Raw genomic sequence first — 19,691 nt, forward strand, 5'->3', positions numbered from 1 at the left:
AGTTAGAAACATCATTATTTATAATTTATAGACTTTATACTTTCAAAACAAGAGGAGAAATATATGAAATTCTTATAGCTTTGCAAAGTCCATCGCCTCTAGTTTTCTTCAATTTACTGTGTTCCATTATTCACAAGAGTCCTCAATAATTCTGGGCGACTTCAGTTAGAGATTTACGTCTGGAGGGGCAAAAGAAAGGCATTTTTAGAGGACAAACCCAAGTGACATTAGTGTCATACGTGAGAATATTTGTCCTAGATATTTTTTCTAATAAAAAATAGTTTAAATGGAAGAAACTGCCTGAAAGAAGCCCGTCATCTTCGCAAATGACCAGTGGAATACCGAATAGGATGAAGGGGAACAATTGGAGCTAATTTTCATGGAGGGAAACACTCCAATAACCGTTAGTAGTTTGTATGGCGGGAACAAACTTGCAAGACAATCCCATATTTATTGAATTTCTTCTGCCGTCTCTTATTTTTTCCTCCGCCAAATGCCCGTTAAATGCCATTGATGTGGCTCGAGCCATACGAAGAAGAGAGTCTGTGCCCGCCTAGCTCGACTCCGTTTACCTCATGGTTCGTTCATACAGTCCGAGAAATATCGAGATAAGAGTGTCTGGAGCCGGAGTTGAATGTAGGAAATTTCAATTAGCAAAATTGTCACGTTCGCCGCCCGAAAAGTGTAGTGAAATAATTCACTCCATCTGCAAGACAAAGCGCCTCCGAGGTGGTTTTCTCAACAAATCGTTAATAATTGTGAATTGTTGAGAGAGGTTTGGCTGTCGATGAAAGGAAAGCACCTCAATCATTCTCACTTTCGGAATTAATTGCATAAAATCTTACAATGAAGTCTAAATGGGAAATTACACAAATTAACCCAATTTTCAATTTAATCACTATCTCTTAAACTCCTTCACTCACGGGGGTTTAATGGCTTGGCCACTGAGAGCAAAAAAAGAACCATGTGCTCGTGGTTTCATGTGAAAATAATGAGAAGTTTGAGGAATTTTGATATCTCCGAGCGACTTTTGCCTGGCGAACACATTTTCCCTTGCCACAGTTTTGCACCTCAGGTGTGATTTAGAGATAAAGTTTTACATCAGGTACGGTGTTAAATTGTGTATTTAGATTCGGTGCTTTGTGCGAAAGAGTGAGAAGGGTCACCACACAAAATCCGAAGAATAATAAAATCGCATTTTATTCGAAAAGAAACTTTTCCATCAGATGATCTGTTTATCCATTCCGCCGAAACAAGGCATCTCACAGAAACTTTGCCAGAGTGCTTTAGCCGCATTAGCTATGTTGCCAGAGAAGCTTAGAGCATATGTATTTCGAGAGCACTTTCTCTTCCACACAACGTGACTTCTGAGGCTGTGCAGTGAAGGGATTTCTCTGCATTTGCCCACATATACTGAAGACGGCAAAGAATGCGCAAGAAGTATTGCCAAACAATGTACAAATATGCAAAAGATGTATGACTGCTACTGAAAATAATTTACACAGAGTGTGGAAAAAATGTTAAACTGTTTTCACCAAGAGACTCTCTTGCTTCGCACCATCATCACCCCATTCGGTCAGAGCATTTCATCTTCCCATTTCTAGTCACTCTGTTTGCACTTGACCTCAGACAAATAACTCTGGCCATTTGAGCCCTCAACTCGCGCTTGTTCAACATTTATCACGTAAAACATTGCACTGGCGCTCCGCCCAACTCATACTATCGCGAACTAAGTGCATGTCAATGTGAAATTATGACAGGAAATGAAGGTAACTTTAATTTCTCATTGTTAGTCCTCTTACCAATTTTCATGAATAACTTTATATTGCTCATAACTTCTTCAAAAATCTTCCTAATTTGCTCAAATAGCTTGATGACTTGATTAGCACTTCAAGGAAATCGGTTGGAGACATACAATTCATTGATATCACGTATGAATATCTTTATTCATAGTGATGAACACGGGCAAATGTTAGGTCATTCTCTCGAAATATTTATGCAAATGCGAGATGCTGCATTCAATGAATGGACAATCAGAATTGTCTTTTCTGTTTCGCCTCAGGCCCATTTTTCATTTACTCCACTTCAGCATGGGAGGAGTGTTGTGATTAATCTTCCTTTAGATGAGAATTTGAGTCTGGTGCCCAGTTCCTGTGGCCTTTTACCACACTCCTCAGCCCGAGAGAGAGAGAGAGAGAGAGACGGAGAAAAAATATACAGAAAACCACTGTCAGGAATTTATTGTAACAAATTATATTTGCCCACTTATTAACGTCGAAGTCGACAAGAACGCTAAGCGAACACAATGAGAAATTTCCTCAAAAGTCACACTGGAATTCATTTGAATATTTCAAGGAGATCAACGTTTTATGATCAATTTGCTATTCGTCGGTCGCTGTTTGGCTCTAATTGAATCATGCCGATTTTCTGTCTCACAATCTCTAATTGATCGAGCTGCGAGTTATTGGTGGGAAATTGTCTAGGGAGTGACAAAGTTATGTGAGATATTAAATTGTAATGGCGATTGAAGGCGACTTTGGCTAATTATGGAAATATTTGAGGAGTGGTATCACTGCCATCGAAGGACTCCCGCGGATTGACGGAAATTCCATATGAATTTCTTCACTGCAACTCCCAGTGGGAACTGCGATGGCAAAAAAGAAGAGTTTCTAATGTTGATTTTCGAGAATTTATGGGTTTCACTTTCTTATCGCAGAGGGACATCGTTTTTTGGAGTTTATGATATCCTCAATTTCACCGTCGATTGGCAATTCCTCGAGAGTCCAATTTTTCACGAGTAGATATCGTTGGATGAATTCACGTTTTTTCAATTGAATGCCAGGAGAAGGGCAAGAAGAGCCACAAATCACAATGGATGAATTCACCAATTTACCAATCTCAAGAGGAAAATCTCACTCTTATTCAAAATACACTGAGCGCCTCCAGTTGATGCACGGTGTTTACCTTAGCAGACTGCTGGAATTTTAGTAAGACGAATTTATTTGTAAATTAAAGAATATCTTCTAATTTTTGTAATTCACATCTATTTGCTTGTCACGAATTTATATATTTTGTTTTCTCTACAACTAAATTATAATTTTTTGCTTTAGTAACCAGTCGATCTCATTATAATTCTTCTTTTTGAAACATTTCAGCGAGTTGAGTGATCATATTCAACTGCCTCGGTGTACTTTCACCTCTGGAAACCACAAATTCAAGACTGCAAATACGGAGCTCTTATAGAGTCAATTACACTTCTCCAGGGCAAGCAGAGAAGTATGCTTTTCACAATAGATTGTGATCTGCATCATCTGATAAGTCCCTCCATGGGTCTTTCACGGCGGCGGAATAAACATTATGATTGCGCAGGGATTGAATGTGGTGGAAAAAATCTAATTGCAAACCTCTTAGCTCTCTCACTTTAGCGGTGAAATGGAATCGTCAAAGTGTTTTGCATGCTAGATATTTTAATATTTCGTCAGGTGGGGCGCGCAAAAAATGTGGAGCAAAACTAATCACGCATTGAGTTTGACCTTATTTCGTGCTCAGCGAAAATTGCTGGAGTCATTATTGATTAATTTGGGTGAGAAAGAATAGCTAAATGATTGGGATGTCTAATACCCAATATCTATCTTGTGGTCTTGTTTAGCTGCAGCGCTGGACGAAAAAGAGGCAGTGATTGAGAGTCATGGGAGTATCTGGGCATGTGGAAATTGCAGGAGTGGCTAAGCGGCAACAATGTTGAGCCAAATTGTGCGTTTTGTTGGCCACCAATTGCCCGATCGTGATCGAGCTCGTTGGCGGAATTTCTGAACACTCTGCGCTCTGGGGAAATTACCAGCGAGCCTCGCGGTAATTGAGGAACTGCGTTGGGCAGTGCATGTTTTCTGCACGCACCGCGAAAGTGAAATTCATCTCACCATTGAAGATCGCCACATGCCTTCGCTATCACCTTGTATTTATTGCAAATTGCAAGTTTTATATTAATACGCGCCCACCTTCCATCCTCGGGGGCGAATTCGAACGGCGCGAGTTTAGAGATCTCGAGTGCGATTCATCCGAAGAATGGTCGAATCCAGCGAAGGAAAGTTGCCAAATGATAAATGATATCCCAGGAAGATGAAATTCAATACAGTCTTCCAGACAATTCGCGTTTCAGTTCAGAGATTTCTGCACTTTCAAGGCTGGAATAGATCAAAGTATGAGGTGTACCTCCGGAAGGATTCAGTTCATATGAAGTTTCACCAATAAGGAAACCGCGCCACTTGAATGTATTTATCATTTCTAATGAGCTATAATAATCTTTAGCTGTTCCCTTGAGAAGAAACAACATTTTTTCCCAATACTTGCATAATGTTTTCACTACAAACAGTGAATTTCCCCTCTTATTACGTTGAAGAAACATCTTCTGTCGGTTGCATGAAGAGAAGTGCGGTGTACATATTTGTCTTCTAATTATCTTCACTTGTTTACGAACAGAACGTCTTTCAGCTTGAGCTAATTCGTGCAGTAGAGATACATTTGCAAGTTCTTTTGTAGAATTTCATGGTGAATTCCCTCCCTTAACCACTTCCTTCGACTTGAACTGGCTGAGAGGAGAGGAATCATTTCAGCAGAGGAAGAAATCACACGTCATCCGAGCAGACAAGCGAGTTAGGGCCTCAGGAAACGAATGCCACACACCAATAATTACATTTATTTATTGCTAATGTTTCTGTTGATTTTCTTCATGTCCCTCAGCGCAAATATGCCTCACTTGGGCACTGGTTTCTTGATGATGATGATAGTGATTCAGAGACATCTGACACATGTATGTAGGATGAGAACGATATGAGTATTTGAGATTTGTTTTCCCTTTATTACACCTTCTCTGCTCTCAGGTGTTTCATACCCATTCTTTGCATCTTGCATATTAAGATAGAGACACTTTTCCCCACTTTGACAACATAAAGTAATTACGGGTGCTGAACAAAAACAGAAGCATGAGAATGATTGAGAGCAAACGCGATACTTTTTCTCCATTTTCTGCGTGTGAAATGTGAGTTGGAGTGAAATTAATACGAGGCACACACTCAGCAGTTTCAAATTGATAGTAGAGCATTAAGTGGAGTAGTTGTGAGGAAAAGAGCCTATAAAAGAGCCACGGTGCAAATTGTCAATGATGTGAAATTAGCATAAATTTTATACTCTTGACACTGGAGAAGGTGAAGCGAAAAAACTGACCAATTCACTCATCAAAAGCTTCCCCAGTCATGATGGAAGAAACTCAAGATTGAAATGAATGATAGTCAGAAAACTCTCACATGTAAAATCTCTATCAGAAATTTTATCGACATGAAGTAGTTAATTTACAATCAGATGAAGAAATATGTTGGAATCTTGCTTGTTTTTCACTCAACTACGCCAAAACATTCTTTGGGCGGATTAACCACCCACGGAGGTTGTTTCTACACTGGCATAAGTCTTTTTTCGGCAACTCAATTGCCCAATGCGCGGTGAAAAATGCCATGATGAAAATAAATACAAACGACTTTCTCGCACTCTCTTGAATTGTTGTTTCTTTTGGCTCTTTTTGGCTGCTGACTCGCACTTTTTTCCCGAGGTGACATGAAAGAGAAATGAATTTGATCCAGTGTGATGAGTTTGGGGGAAAAAGATCGAATAACAGTGTCAAAGGAAAAGCAATGAAAACGACAGACCAAATCACTTAATCTCTCAATTGTATCTTCGATGTGTTTTGCACATATATACACTTTGTCTCTTTTCCCAGTCAAACAACAATTTGGGTTCAGAAGCATTCGTTTGCATGAAAGAGCGCAATCCGTTTTTCAACCATACATATTCAGTGTTTGCACTGAGAGAAATACACAGACTATGATTAAAATTAATCTTCTTCTTGGTCATGCTTTTCGTCCTTTTCTTCGTATTCATAAAAGGAATGAATTTTTTTAGAAGACCTTCATAAAGCTCATAATTTCTGAATGCTAAAACTTCCTTTCAGTGCAGGAAAATGGCACCCGATGGCACCACAGGAGGTGTGTGTGTGTGTGAAAGATGAAAAATTGCATTTTCACCACCATAAACCCCTCCGTGAAAAAATAATACCGTTGAGGATTATTGGTGGGAAAGTGTCACAGAGGGTGTAACTAATAGTCGGTTATAGGTGAAAAATATGTATAAGAGTATTTTTGTGACACAGAGCGAGTGGAGTGAGATTGATTTACTCCCCATGAGTCCCACAACCACCCACGCCCAGGGGGATTACTGTATGTTACAGCTCTGCCCAGTGAGGTGCGACGAATTTGGTCAGACGGACAAACAGGTGTGTTCTGGACAGGAGAAGCCACAGAGTCTGTGCACGAGAGTAAAACATTGCATTGGTTGAGCTGAGCAAATAGCATTTATAGTAGTGCAAATTCATCTGCAAATTTAATATATTTTGTGTGATATTGTTTGCAACTGCGGTGAAATTGTTCTCGATAAAAGGCAAACTCGCAAAATCGCATTTCACGCGCCACCCAAACCCCCAAAATCCAAATGAATTCATCCCAATACGACACATTCACAAAGTCAGATTTATGGGAGCACATTCAAACTTGATTCTGTACCACTCAATATCGCTGCTATTTAGCATATTTGTCGTAGAGGTGTGCATGGAAAAAAGCAAGATTAATAACTTTCGACTGCGTCATTATTTATCCAAAGGCACAGTCTGGATTATAAATTAAATTCACTACTTTATAGCTTTCCAATAAGCGTTCATTTCCATCTTCCCTCCCTATCGTTTTGTATCCAATGTCCACACAAGTTCAAACACTAAAAATAAGCTCGGATTACAATTTTCCCTTTAATTTAGGACTAGGAAATTTCGAAATAACAAGTGAAGTGGATACTTATGGGCGAAGCACTAGAGTGAGTGGAGATTTAAAAATCACTGTATCCAAAGTTAAACAAAGTTTTTAGGGCTGTGTTTTTTTTAGATATCATCTTGTAATGCTATTCACACAAGTAATCATAAATAACATGCTTGATAAAGTGCAGACCATGAAATTTCTCCAAAACGCTACAAAAAGATACAAAATAGCTTTTCTTTTATACAAATGGGCTTGTTCAGAATATTAATTTACAGGTACTAGACCAATTTCTCTTAATGAACTCCCCTCAGAGTTACTGTCATGCAGACATATTGTTAGTTCAATGAAATTATCTCAATTAATTATACTCAATCTGAAACTTCCTCTTATTAATTCACTCTGTGTCTTTTGTGTGTCGCTGCTGGGGGACAAAAACCAGTGTAAAGTTACCATTGTACTACAGCGGAGACTCTTTTGAGGAAAAGCGCCGAATTTCACGCTTCAATAGTGGTGCTTTCATTGATGATTGGCACAACGTGCAGAAGAAAGAAATGCGACTGAGGAGATTTTTGTAGCAAAACATCTCGACTACTCCTTTCACTTCTTAGGCTCACTGGTGATGGTGCAAAAAGGCCAGAGATGCAAATGAAAAATTTGCCCGAGTGAGAGTGAGATTGAGAGCAATTTCCATGCTCAGTCCAATGAAATAACCTTCGTCCGGCTGTTTGAGATTTTCCCATAGCGACCATGCACCAATCTTGAACTGATTAATGGATAATTGCATTGCAGGCTCACTTCGCGAGATCCACTAGACTTTTATATTGTCCATGTCTTTTTTATTGCCTCCACCTTGCTTGCCATTGATATGCACTAATTATTCCAGCGCTCGGGGCGAATTTCTATCGACCATACCTCAGTGTTGGTGATAAGGAAAGTAATTCCTTTGAGGTGATAATCTCACTCTCTTTACTCTCTTAATTGAGTGTCACTCTGATATTCATTAGTGCCTTCTTGCTTCCCTTCCATATGTACACAACTATTCTCCAAACACGGCACTTCCAGCGGCGAGACCACCAGGCTGGCGTATGATTGAGTAAAAGCATGAGGAACTGGTCCAAAAAAGCGCACGATTGCATTTTTCGAAAGAGAAAGTTCAGTATTGGAGATGCCATGAACTCTTTTTCACTCTCATCCGAGGCCAACACGTAAAGATGATGAATTGCTGACAGATGGGATGAAAAGCATCCCTAAAATTCTTCCGCCAAAATTGAATTCGATTCCCTGGGGCTCTTCACACCTTCCCATTTTCACACTTCCGCCGTTTCCGTGACAAAAGACCCAGTATCCGGAGGGTGGGAAGTTTTTCAGAAGAACCAAACTTTTCAGACACTTTTTGCCAAAATTCAAAAGTGAATTTATCGTGGTGTGAACATGAGCGGAAAATATTGAGGGAGCGTTTATTGCGGGTTGTCACGAACAGAAAACCACACCGAAGTCATTGAATTCACCCTGTTGGCCAGGAGATGTCCATCGGGATGAATCAACTCCAATGAGTTTCACAAAATGCTACTGATAGAGTTCAGCAAGTTCACCATGGCGTGGACAATTTAAAACATTCTCAAACTTTATCCATTGCCTCAAGTTTGCTCATAGTGAATCTTATCGGGAATCTAACTTTCGACTCGGCAAACCACACACTTTAAATCATTTGGCGAAAGTGTCGATTTGACAAAGTTGGTTGACACTCGCACTGTTTCAAGATGACACGCAAAAGTAACGCCAAGTTAAGACGTGCTTCGACACAGAAGCGTACACCGCACTTCCGTAATGCAGATGTTTTGTAACGCCTAAACTGCGCTCACCTCATACAAATTTATAGCGTTTTTGCTGTAAGTTCTGTAATACCCGAGGAAGATTATGTATCTCATTTGCACGCCGATTAATTTTTCATGCAACACTCTTATTGTTTATACTGTAAATCTCAAAGGCTTTCCATGTGAATTTCACTTGACGAATTTCCCCCTTTCTCCCACATTCCGTTTTCTATATGTATAATTATCACAGTAAAAATACCTTGTCAATTTTGAAAACAAATATTTGTTTTATATTCAGAATGTGTGTGCCGAATCTCCGCAAAGCTGTGCTGATGATGGCCAAAGTGGGAATTAGTTGCGTATGTGATACAGAAAGAGCGCTCATTTGAACCCACACTCCACTGCCAAAGAAGCAAATAGAGATTTGTTGACTAAAAGATGCTTTTAGGAACTACTATTTATAGGTTTTGGGTAAATCATTCGCTATCATCGCCGATCTTTCTCCACACTTAATGGATTAATTTCTTGGAAAGCTAAGACAGGTTTCATATTTCAACATTGACAAAATAGGGTTTCTTTTTCAAAGCATCTCTCTAAATTTCTAAACAGCTTCCTGTGTTTTCCAGAATGCTAAACAGCTTTGTCATGCGGCAATAGCGCGCAACCTTGCAGTCACAGCCTTTCCCTTGGATTACTCTCAATCCTGGATGAATGGCAGACAACAGAGCGATATCCCAGTGAGGGGGATTTATTAACCATTGAAATATGTGTGGGGAGTGTGAGAGGAAAGCATTGTGATGTTTTCCACAAGTGCTGACATGAAGCGCCAATGTACTCCATCGAAGGGGCATTTTCAGCTTCGTGATGCGTGTAAATCGAAAACCCATTAATTACGTACACACTCACAATACTCACGCTGTAACCGCATCATCTTGCGATTATCACACGAGAATTTCACATTCATAAATGTCAATTGAGAATTATTCCGATAATCCAATTTTCAGAGTTTTAAAAGAGGAAAGAAGTTCCCTTTCATCGATTGCACAATATCGTCAAAGCCATCAGACATTTTCTTTCAGAGTCTGCAGAAAATTCCACTCACTCCAAACACTCTCAATATAGTCAATACTCCCTCTGGTCGGGAAGTCCTATTGGGAAATCCTTGACCATTCGAGCAATCAACTGGTGGGGAAAAAGATCAAAACCATCTCACAAATATGATTTCTCGTATAGCACACAAATTGAGGAGAGTCTTTGAAATATGTTGCAGAGACTAAGCACTATTCCACCATTTCATGATGTTCACCCAGATGGTCTTATTGATCATGGGAAATAATTAAAAAATATAGCTCATGAAATTTCATCTCTGCACATTAATTACATTTCATTTTCGATGAGTAAATTGTGCTGCTGTTGGCCTTCAACTTGAACTTTCCATGTCGGTCTTTTTGCTGGTCAGCTTTTAATGTGAAATTAATATTCGTGAATAAATTTTCTCACATGCTCCGAACTTCTCTCTTTTTCTCTCTCTTCATCTCTGACAACCGAACAGGATTTTTACCTCTTTTGTGTTTGCAATTTTCTTTTGCCAAATATGAAGGTCGATATGCGCAATAGTCTATAGACTCTGACGCTATATACATATATTATTGAAAGTCTTTGAGATAACACTTAAATGAATCGCGTGTAAAGAGATTTTAATGCATTCTCATTTATTCATGCAAAATTTCTCACGATTCACCAAATATTTTGATGCGTTTCTTCATAGATTTTATCTATAGAATGTAGCTTTAAAATTTCTCCTCATCTCCCAAAGTGTCAATCACAGTACTACAGATTACGATGGCCCTCTGATATGAGTGAAATTTTAGAAAATCGTGCCTCCACTCAATTTGATTAACTTGAAGTGGAAGCTCCGTAAATTAGTGACTGTCTCTGCAAATACTAACATCGCTGCACTCCATTATTTCGCATGAATAATGCTTCATCAATCACGTTTACCATCTCACAACGTTCGACATAATTAAAAGAACATTTCGCTGAATTGCCGATGTTGATTGACTGATGGATTGATTGTTTGACAAATTCCAATTCACTTCTCTCCCTAGAGCTTTTCTGCCCTTCAGAAAGCGTGAAAAGCCATGCACAAGTGTTGTGAGTGAAAAGCTGGCAAATTTCACAGAGTCGCTAATCTCGCAAAAGATGAATCCTCAATTGTGACGACTCGTCGCCTTTTGTGCCGCTTCACACCATCCATTATTTAGTATGAAGCTGCAGATACAATACACCGAAAAGTAAAGTCTTCTGCCTCGCAATACTTAGATGGAGTTTTATTTACATGGAGAGAAAGTCCCTGGGAGATATTTTACATTTTTGACACATATCAAATAAGAAACGGAAGAAGACGTTATTCAACACTCTTTTTTCTTCGTCATCTCCGCCACAATATTTGTTAAATTATTTATATTTTCCACACTTCCCCTCCTTGAACATGATGAACTCTGGCCCAGTGTCTACTTAACGTCATGGAAAAACCACTTGAGAATGTCAAGTTAGGTTTCTTATCTTGGTACATGTCAGTTCTCTTTTTTCCGCAGAGACCTCAATCCGATGGAGTGTTAATTTTCAAGACACATTTCCTCAAATTTCTCCAGCCATTGAGCGTCAAAGTGCACCAGAAACCACGTGAATTAAGTCTCTTGCTACTGAGAGAAATCTCAGTTGAACTTGTCTTATTTCAAATGAGATCAAACTTCACTGGTGGGGAACATTAAGATCCTCTGAATTGCACATATTGCCGAGTCATGTGTTCTTTCATGATATGCTTAAATTGTGTAGCATTTGTGTGACATTGCAGGTTCAGTGTTAAGAGATTGAATCGCAATTAGCGTACGGTAATATTTGTTCAAGTCTCAATTTTTGTCGACACCACGAATTACAATCACGATACGACAACACTCTATCGATGTTTTAATTAAAAAGCCTTTTCATACTCCTAACCTCACGCAAATCTAAAGATCTTACTTTCCCTCTCGTGAATTGTTCTTCTTTGACTCAAACAAAGTTATTTTTAATGTTGAGAGAGCGATTCACAGTGATTTTAGGATAAGAAAACTATAAATTTCTTCAGACAACAATGCACAATTTACGAGCTTGTGCAATTACATACAAATGTTATCGCAAGAGGCATTAAAGTTTTTAAAATAATAACATTGTGCACGGTTGATTTGGTACATAAGTGTAGTGTTTTTCTAGAGGACCTCACTGAGAGAGCCATACATCACTTGACACACTTCTAATGCTCGCAAGTGTGAACTGTCGTCTTAGGCCACCTTATAACGTGCAATATATCTTCCGACGTGCGAAGGTATAGACAATGAAAAGATTGATTGATGTAAAAATTAATTTAGTGATATTGGCAACCATTGTGAAGTAAAATATTGCCTAAGAGAGATCTGAGTTGTAATTTATTAGTTTACTCCTTCAATTGTTGGCAAATCAACTTGATTTTTGTCTTGCTGTATTTTCAGAATGATTCAAGATGGATTGGATTAGTGACATTAGAAAAAAAAATCTGATCATTTTGATAAAACATTTTTTACGAAGTCAAACTTCGCAACTCAAATAAAAGTCTGGTTTCTCCAATGACTTGCTGTGTTATGATTATAGTCAATTATCAAAAAAATCATAATTTGATTTCCCAATTAATTCAATCTAAGGCTTTGACTAGGAGAATTCCGGAGATATGCAAAATTGCCAAGAACGCGCCACATCGGATCATCTCACAAGTAATTTAGCAACCCAGAAAAATCCCACAGCATGAAGATCATAATGCGAAATAATCTGCCAAATTGCTCAAAGTCCACCAATTATAACAGTTTAGCAATCTGAGTACCGACGAGTTGCACAAAACTTTCCCGATTGCCCAAACTGGGGCTCCTTTCCATCTGGTGGCCTTCATTAGTGCCTCATAAATAACTATTTGAGCAGCTTAAGTACACTCAACTGCGAGTAGCGCATTTTCTCTAAATTCCCGAATAGAGACAAATCGATAATGCCAGGCTCTTGAGGTGCAAATCCAATTGTGATGTGCACTCTGAACTTATAGAAATACATATTAATGGATTTTCTTGGCATGGGGAAGAAAAACTGCGAATCGAATAAATTTCGCTTCAACTGAATGGCGGCTTTTTTCGTGAGTGCGTCTATTCTTGAAAACAAATCACTTTCTTTTATCCGCCTTTCTCTCAATGCGGGCCTAATATTTTTGTTGAGAGAGTTTCGAGGATGAAAAACATATAATTGAAATGTAACAGGAGACAGTTGAGAAAAACCAACCCTCAGATAGGGGAAAAGTTTGTGTAATAATCTTGTCTATGTGCCAAAATAGAAACTTTCCTCACCCCAATTGTCTGATTGATGGAGTATTGATAAATTTCGGCCAGCAAACTAACATTGGGGACTCTAAAATGGATATTAATTGCAATATTTCTTCAACTTTCTTCGACTTCTCAATAGGCGGAGAAGGGAATTTTTCTCAAGACCATTTGGGACACAGAAGACGGAAAAGGCATCTCGTCAGCGGCATTGAGGAAGTATATAAATTTTAATGTTGATAATGCAATATTTGTGAGAGATTTCAATATCATCAGTGTCTACGGTTATGCCGGAGTCATTTTCTTACAATGCATGGGCAAATAGAAAATGCGGATGTCACTATTTTCACACAATAATACCATTTTCGATGATGCAACGCGGCGTAGGTTTCTCACGAACATCTCAAAGGTGGAAAAATTGCAGAAACTCACCGTGATGCTGAGTTCCTCCTTAAACTGGTCGCGAGAGTTGCATCAAAATCACTGAGAGAAAAACTCGCGCGCAGAGAGGCAGAGGTCAGTGGAAAATTGCATCAATTACAGGTTCAATTGTTGGAGTTGATGCCAGACTATTCGTCACTTTCCCGAATAGTTAAGCGAATCACTTAGGATAAATTGATTCTCCGCCGAATGTGACCACACTCTTCCTCAATCGGTCTTTCCCAACACAGATCACGAAGCGTCGAAAAGGTCGCAGATTGATGGGTTAGCAGAGTCACAGAGAGGGAATTGATTGATCTCACACGTGAAAATGAGTCAAGGGTCTGTTTTTACACAATCAACATCCACTGAGAGTTCTCGTTCGCCGCCAGAGAGATCTTGGGCGATATTCCTCGAGAGGGCTCAAGAATGGGAGGGTATGAGAGGAATGCTGATGAAGAAATTCCGAGTCACTTGAGTCGACAACACTCCACAGAAATACACCATCCACCTTCGGCAGTTCACTGAAGACTGAAAGCGACGAAACTCACGGAGGAACGCGTGGAATGACCAAAGTGACTGCCAACGACTCTCGCTAGAGCGAAATCCCACCATCCGACTCTATTGCGCAGAGGCGGACTCGTGCTCGTAAATTTACACTCTGCATTCTCTCCTGAGGCACCCAAAAAGGTCCATTCCTTCACGATACCGCCACTCAATCTCCATTTCAGGTGTGGATGTTGAAAGGCATGCCGAAGAGCTGCAGCCTCCGACTCTGACGAAATGTGTGTCCAACTCTGCTCTCACATCGGCACATCACAGTCAGATATATTTGAGAAAGTGCACAAGAATCTGTCCTGTGTGTAGTCAAACTGAGCATCCTCGAAATGCGAGGGAGGGTTCTCCCCCTCGCCGACATCGGTTAATGGGTGACACAGGAAAGATGCCACGATAAGCGGGATGAAAAGAACTACCACGACATCCCCTCGAAAGTGATATCGCAGCCCAGAATCAAAGGACAACCCCTGTGAGCTCGTGCAAAGAGCAAGAATTATTTTTTCCGGCTGTTATTTCCACACCCCCGCGCAATTTCGAATGCATCACGTTGGATGGTGAAAAGAAAATTTTCGTGAAATCTCCAAGACAACAGAAAGCGCGAGTGAATTTCAATAGCACGCCACTAGTTGCAAAATACCGAGGAAATTACAATTTCACTGCACTTATTATTCAATTACTGGATTTATTACTTTTGCAGCCAAAAATTTCACTCTCAGAAGCATACACTTGTTGCGAAATACTTCCAATACTTTCTTGATTGGTTTCTTGGACTCTTTGTATTTAATTATGAAAGAATGTAGATCAGGTGCGGCGCCTAGGAATGCTACATGCCATCGATACGCGTGCCTATGGGCATTGCATTATAATTGCGAAGGACGATTGTTGTACGTTTCAGGAAGGGTGAAAGCCCAATCATGATTCTATGTTTCACACGTTTCGCCTTACGTTTCGCATTATATTGAAGATTATGTTGTATAGCTGTGTAAAAATTAGTATGCAGACTTAAAACTTCGGTAACACTGATTATGCGTTTAACTCTATTCTTGCAATAGATGTATAAACAAATACATACGATGATGGAGGAAATTAAGTCACAAAATCAACGTAATTAAGTCAATCAAAGAGTAATTTTCATGGTGATCCAAAATTTTATTTTTAGGTAAATTTAGTGTTACAAAAACTAGTCATTAGACAAATATTCTCTTAAATATAACAATCCACCCAAACTTTTCCCCTATTCAATGCCCACACTTTTTGGCTTTTCTGTTGGTTGGCATTTTTATGACGTGCCGAACTTTTAACCAAAGCATGATTCAGACAAGCAAAGTTCATGGTTGGAATTTTCATAGCATCGTGGTGACTCCATAACTCCCCTTTTGTTGACATTATGCACAACAAAAGCTCACTGACATGAGAATTCTGTCCATGCGGTGCTGCAAGTGATACTGACAGATTCTCTGTGTGGTTTCAGACTAAACTCCGCACGGAATTTCTGCACATCGTCGGAAGCCACGTGTGCCGGGGATTCCATTTGGATGATGGAATTCCCGGCCGGGTTGACTTGGGAGATAAATTAAGGGATAGATTGTCTCTGCGGAGGTACACCGACGACTTAAATACATTTCGCCCGTCTCCCAAATTGACGAATAGGGTTGCTGTTTGAAGACGGTGGAATTCTGGGGATTGAGTAATGACGACCCACCCGTGCAACGTCGGAGAGCAAACATTACTACCGCTTCAATTAATTCTGGAGGGAGGTTTCGGAGTCAACTCACCCCCTTTTGTTTGTATATTAGCGAAAAGTAAACGAGATTCCAATGTTTTCTTTTTAAATATTTAACATTAAATGTATTTGGAAGGGGTGCGCAAAGCCGTTGATCGGCTTTTGAGTTGAATTGTGGATTTCTCTACCATAGAGAAGGTGTCGCTGGTGGAGCTCTAAGAATACTGATTCTAGAGTGCTGGAATGAGTTGCTTAGAGTGATTCACTGGATTCACTAGAGCGCTGAGAGTGCCTAGAGTGGCGGTGCTCTAACTACAATAAAAATGTAGCAAAGACAAACTCGTTTGCCAATATTCATTTGACTGTTTTACCTCATCTGCAGCATCTCTAACCATTAGCTGGGGAGAGTGAGATGGGTGATGCAATTGATAACTGATAAAACGGTAAATATTTGGCCTGAAGGCGAAATTGGGCATTCCAGTGGAGAGAGTGAGTGAGATTAAAAGGATTTCATGTGGTAGACAGACATCGGCCGGATCATGTGGAATTTAATTAAAATTCTGTTCATCATCTCGGCCGTTTGGCAACGTGGAATTATTGGCGTTGAGGCCACCAAATACACCCCAAATGGTGAGTGAGAATCCCATAAACATTGCCATCGTTGCCATCCCTTTATTGCTCCGCTCCGTTGCAGCTTTTCACATTTCAATCCAGCTCAATGACACATTTCGCCTCGGTGAGATCAACTTTTACCGGGAATACGAAATTCCCGGCAGTTCTGTGACCACAATTGAAGTGAGAGGCACCGATGAGCTCTGGGATGTGGGATTTGGCATTTTCCAGACCCACTCATTCCTCTATAATATCACACTGTCCGCCAAGAAGTCTCTCAGAAGCCCATCTGTAAATGCTATAAATGGCACCAATCTGGGCTTCAATGTTCACCACAATTCTACGTACTTCCTCCACACCAATGGTGGAAGAAGGAATGTGTCCGTTGCGGTGGCGTTCGTGGTGTTTAAGAAGACCGGAGCCATTCCCGGCAGCTGCAACATGGTTCACCCCGTTGAGGAGACACCTTTCCTCAGAGTCAACATCCTGGAAGACACTGTTATGGTGGAAACCCCACCGGCGGGCTCAGGAGTTCCGCGTTTGGACAACATGACCTGCGGCACGGAGAATTTCCTGTACGAGTTCCGGTACATGTATCTGGCCAGGCAGGACTTCTCCCAGCGGTCCTATTTTGACTCCTTGCGCGCTCTTATGGTGCCTCGGACGATCGTAGAGCTTGGAAATCTCGTGACTAAAGTGCCCGAGTACAACCTTCACCAGCTATATGCCCGATACACTTCCATGGGGATGTTCTTCACGACCCTCGTGATGGACGGTCTGGGGGAGAATATCACAACAGCTTATGTGCCTGCCCATTCGTATGGATGCTCTGAACAGCTGACTATTCACGACTGCCACATTGTCGGTGAGTCACATTGAAATTCAAAATATCTAATCATATACAAAACAGGTCAATAAGCATAGACTTCCCTTCCTCACTGTTGCTGCATGTTTTCCCCTCAACAGAGAGCACATCTTACATGATCCTTCTGGTGCTGATCATGGTGCTGGGAGCGTGTCAAGTGATCTTGGGACGTCAGCTGGTGTACTTGCGGGTCATTGTCAACAGTTTCATGATCGGCGGCTATCTGGCCTTTGTGATCTTCTGCACCGTGGACGACTGGGGTAATGGAAAGTTTTTCCCTCTGTTTCATTTGCATTGATCGCTCAATTGTGTCTGATTTTTATCACCCGAGCAAACACCTCACGTGTTGCATAGTTGCCATGTCTCAATGACAGGCATGCAATAAATTTAAGTTTCTTTATTAAACTGTCCCTATCTGTGCAATACATGCGGGAGTTATCAAAAGTTGTGCACTTAGAATTGCCCTTCTGCCGATGCAACAAAATATACCTTCAGAGAGAGAAGCGGAAAAAACATAATGACTCTCAATGAATAAGCTCTCATATTAATTTTCCGGGTATTCTCTTCATTAATTGAAAGTGCGGCAATATTTTCCTTTCATTAGAAGTGGTTCTTGCACGAAATTATTTTCATCTTCTTTGCGCTAAGACATTCCCGTTTTCCTCGCTTTTCCTCCATAAATTGCTCCGACGAAATTAAATCATAAATTAGTGTAATTAATTGGAGTGCGACTCACCCGGAATCATTTAGTTTAAATAACACGTAATTTATCAGCACTTTTCTCCACTTCAGACCCAGAAATGGGGCATCTTGAGAGTGAATTTTCCATGGGGATTTCTGCAAAATCAATATAAATTGATTTGCAAATGTTTCCCTTATCTTGCAACACTTCGCTGCGTCCTCCCCGAGCCCTGAGGACTGAATATTTGTGTTTATTCCAACAGATTAATTTTGCTTCCGCCACAGAGACATTGTGGCAGAAAATATGCTACTCCTTGGCCAAGATAAATTATGCGGGCGTCGGGGTGTCTCGCTGTTTATCGTAATTAATTGCCGCGCTCTTGTAATTAAACGCGGCAGAGACGTGTAATTTATCAATATGATTTCTTCCTCAGATCTTAAGGTAATCATCATGATCGTGGGAGTAATTGTCTTCTCCGTGGTTTGGACCACCGTCTGGCTCCAGTGTCACTCGGTATCCAATGTGGCTGACATTTTGGGCAGTTTCCTCAACGGCTACACTGTGGCCTGTCTCGTGCTGTACATGTTCGGCGACATGAAGATTCTCGAGTCGGAATCCTACTACTGGATGGTCTTCTGTCTCGTCATTCCGAGCGTCTCCGTCCTGTCCTTCCCCCTGAGCCGCAGGGGCGCTATCGTCAATACAGCTCTGCTGGGATCAACTTTCATGGCTCTGACGCTCCTCTTCATGTTTGATGGAAATCTCCACTATGCCATCATCAACAATTGGCGCCGCCTCAAGGACAAGTCCTTCAGCCAAGCCATCCTCAATCCCCATCTCGACATTGTGGGTGAGTGGAACTTTCTGCTGACACAGTATTTAGCCGAGTTGTGTAGCCAAATGAAATTCAAACTTGAAAGTATATCCTCCTCTTCAAGGGACACCCTCAGCCATGTGCTAATAGAATCGAATGATTCATTGATGCTGAATCGTGCAGTTTTTTTTTCAGAAGAGGGAAAGTCTTGTGAGTGAAATAAATTGGACTTATTTTTTATGCTAATCAGAGCAAAAACAGGGGTGAAAAGTTTTGCTTCTAAAATGAAGGATTCGAAAGGAATTTCAAAAGCTTCACTCTTTTGAACCAAATAAGGAATTAGAATAATCTCTTTTTCATACTCACTATGGCACAGACGAAAAAATAAATCACTCTTTCAGTTTCTGATTTAAATTTTAAAATTTATGTGAATACAGAACTTTTATGCAACTTTATTTTAACATTCATAGACCGTTAATGTTTGCATATAATTTAGCACTCAAAAGAGATTTTCTCATCACTGTATTTGCTTTCAGCAATCACAACATTACCCTCACATAATATTATAAATCTACCCACGGAATTTCTGTTCGCACAAAAATCCTGTAGATAATGAAGAGATGGAATTGATAATAGTATAAGAGCATTTCGCATACCCACGAAACCGCTTCAATGTAGCGCTCTTAATCTCATTTTCCACTAGATTGCTTCTGCATCGCCGTGTGGCTGATGGCTTTTGCCTCCAGTATCTTCATCCAGACGCGGCTCATTGACAGCGGATGCGCTTGCTGGGGCCCACACAATGTCCGGGTGTTGCGCTTCAGGGACCAGGAGGCTCGACCCCTCATTGCTCGGCTCACGAAGAGAGATTTAGGATCCGATGATGTCTTCCTCTCGCCACGGTCCAACAGTCGCTTTATGCGTCGTTTCAAGAGGCACTCATTCTTCGTGTAATTCGTCCAAATGACGAGAG

General features: G+C 40.5%; 2 protein-coding genes across 3 annotated transcripts in view; one reads left to right on the plus strand and one right to left on the minus strand.

Annotated features, from left to right (window-relative positions):
* Nucleotides 1–13,984, minus strand: part of LOC132256769 (uncharacterized) — a 42,934-nt gene extending 28,950 nt beyond the window's left edge. For both annotated transcript variants that reach the window (XM_059753326.1, XM_059753319.1), the window contains exon 1: nt 13,477–13,984. The gene's annotated coding sequence lies outside the window, so the exon portion shown is untranslated. The remainder of the gene's footprint in view (nt 1–13,476) is intronic.
* Nucleotides 13,985–15,962: 1,978 nt separating this feature from the next.
* LOC132260342 (transmembrane 7 superfamily member 3-like) lies at nt 15,963–19,681 on the plus strand. The gene is made up of 5 exons (XM_059758394.1): nt 15,963–16,375; nt 16,440–17,222; nt 17,324–17,482; nt 18,338–18,754; nt 19,422–19,681. The coding sequence occupies exons 1-5, from the start codon at nt 16,285–16,287 to the stop codon at nt 19,670–19,672; spliced, it is 1,701 nt and encodes a 566-aa protein (XP_059614377.1). The 5' UTR covers nt 15,963–16,284; the 3' UTR covers nt 19,673–19,681.
* Nucleotides 19,682–19,691: the final 10 nt, after the last annotated feature.

Source organism: Phlebotomus argentipes, unplaced genomic scaffold, assembly GCF_947086385.1.
Source record: "Phlebotomus argentipes unplaced genomic scaffold, Phlebotomus argentipes genome assembly contig_6, whole genome shotgun sequence".
NCBI lineage: Eukaryota > Metazoa > Arthropoda > Insecta > Diptera > Psychodidae > Phlebotomus > Phlebotomus argentipes.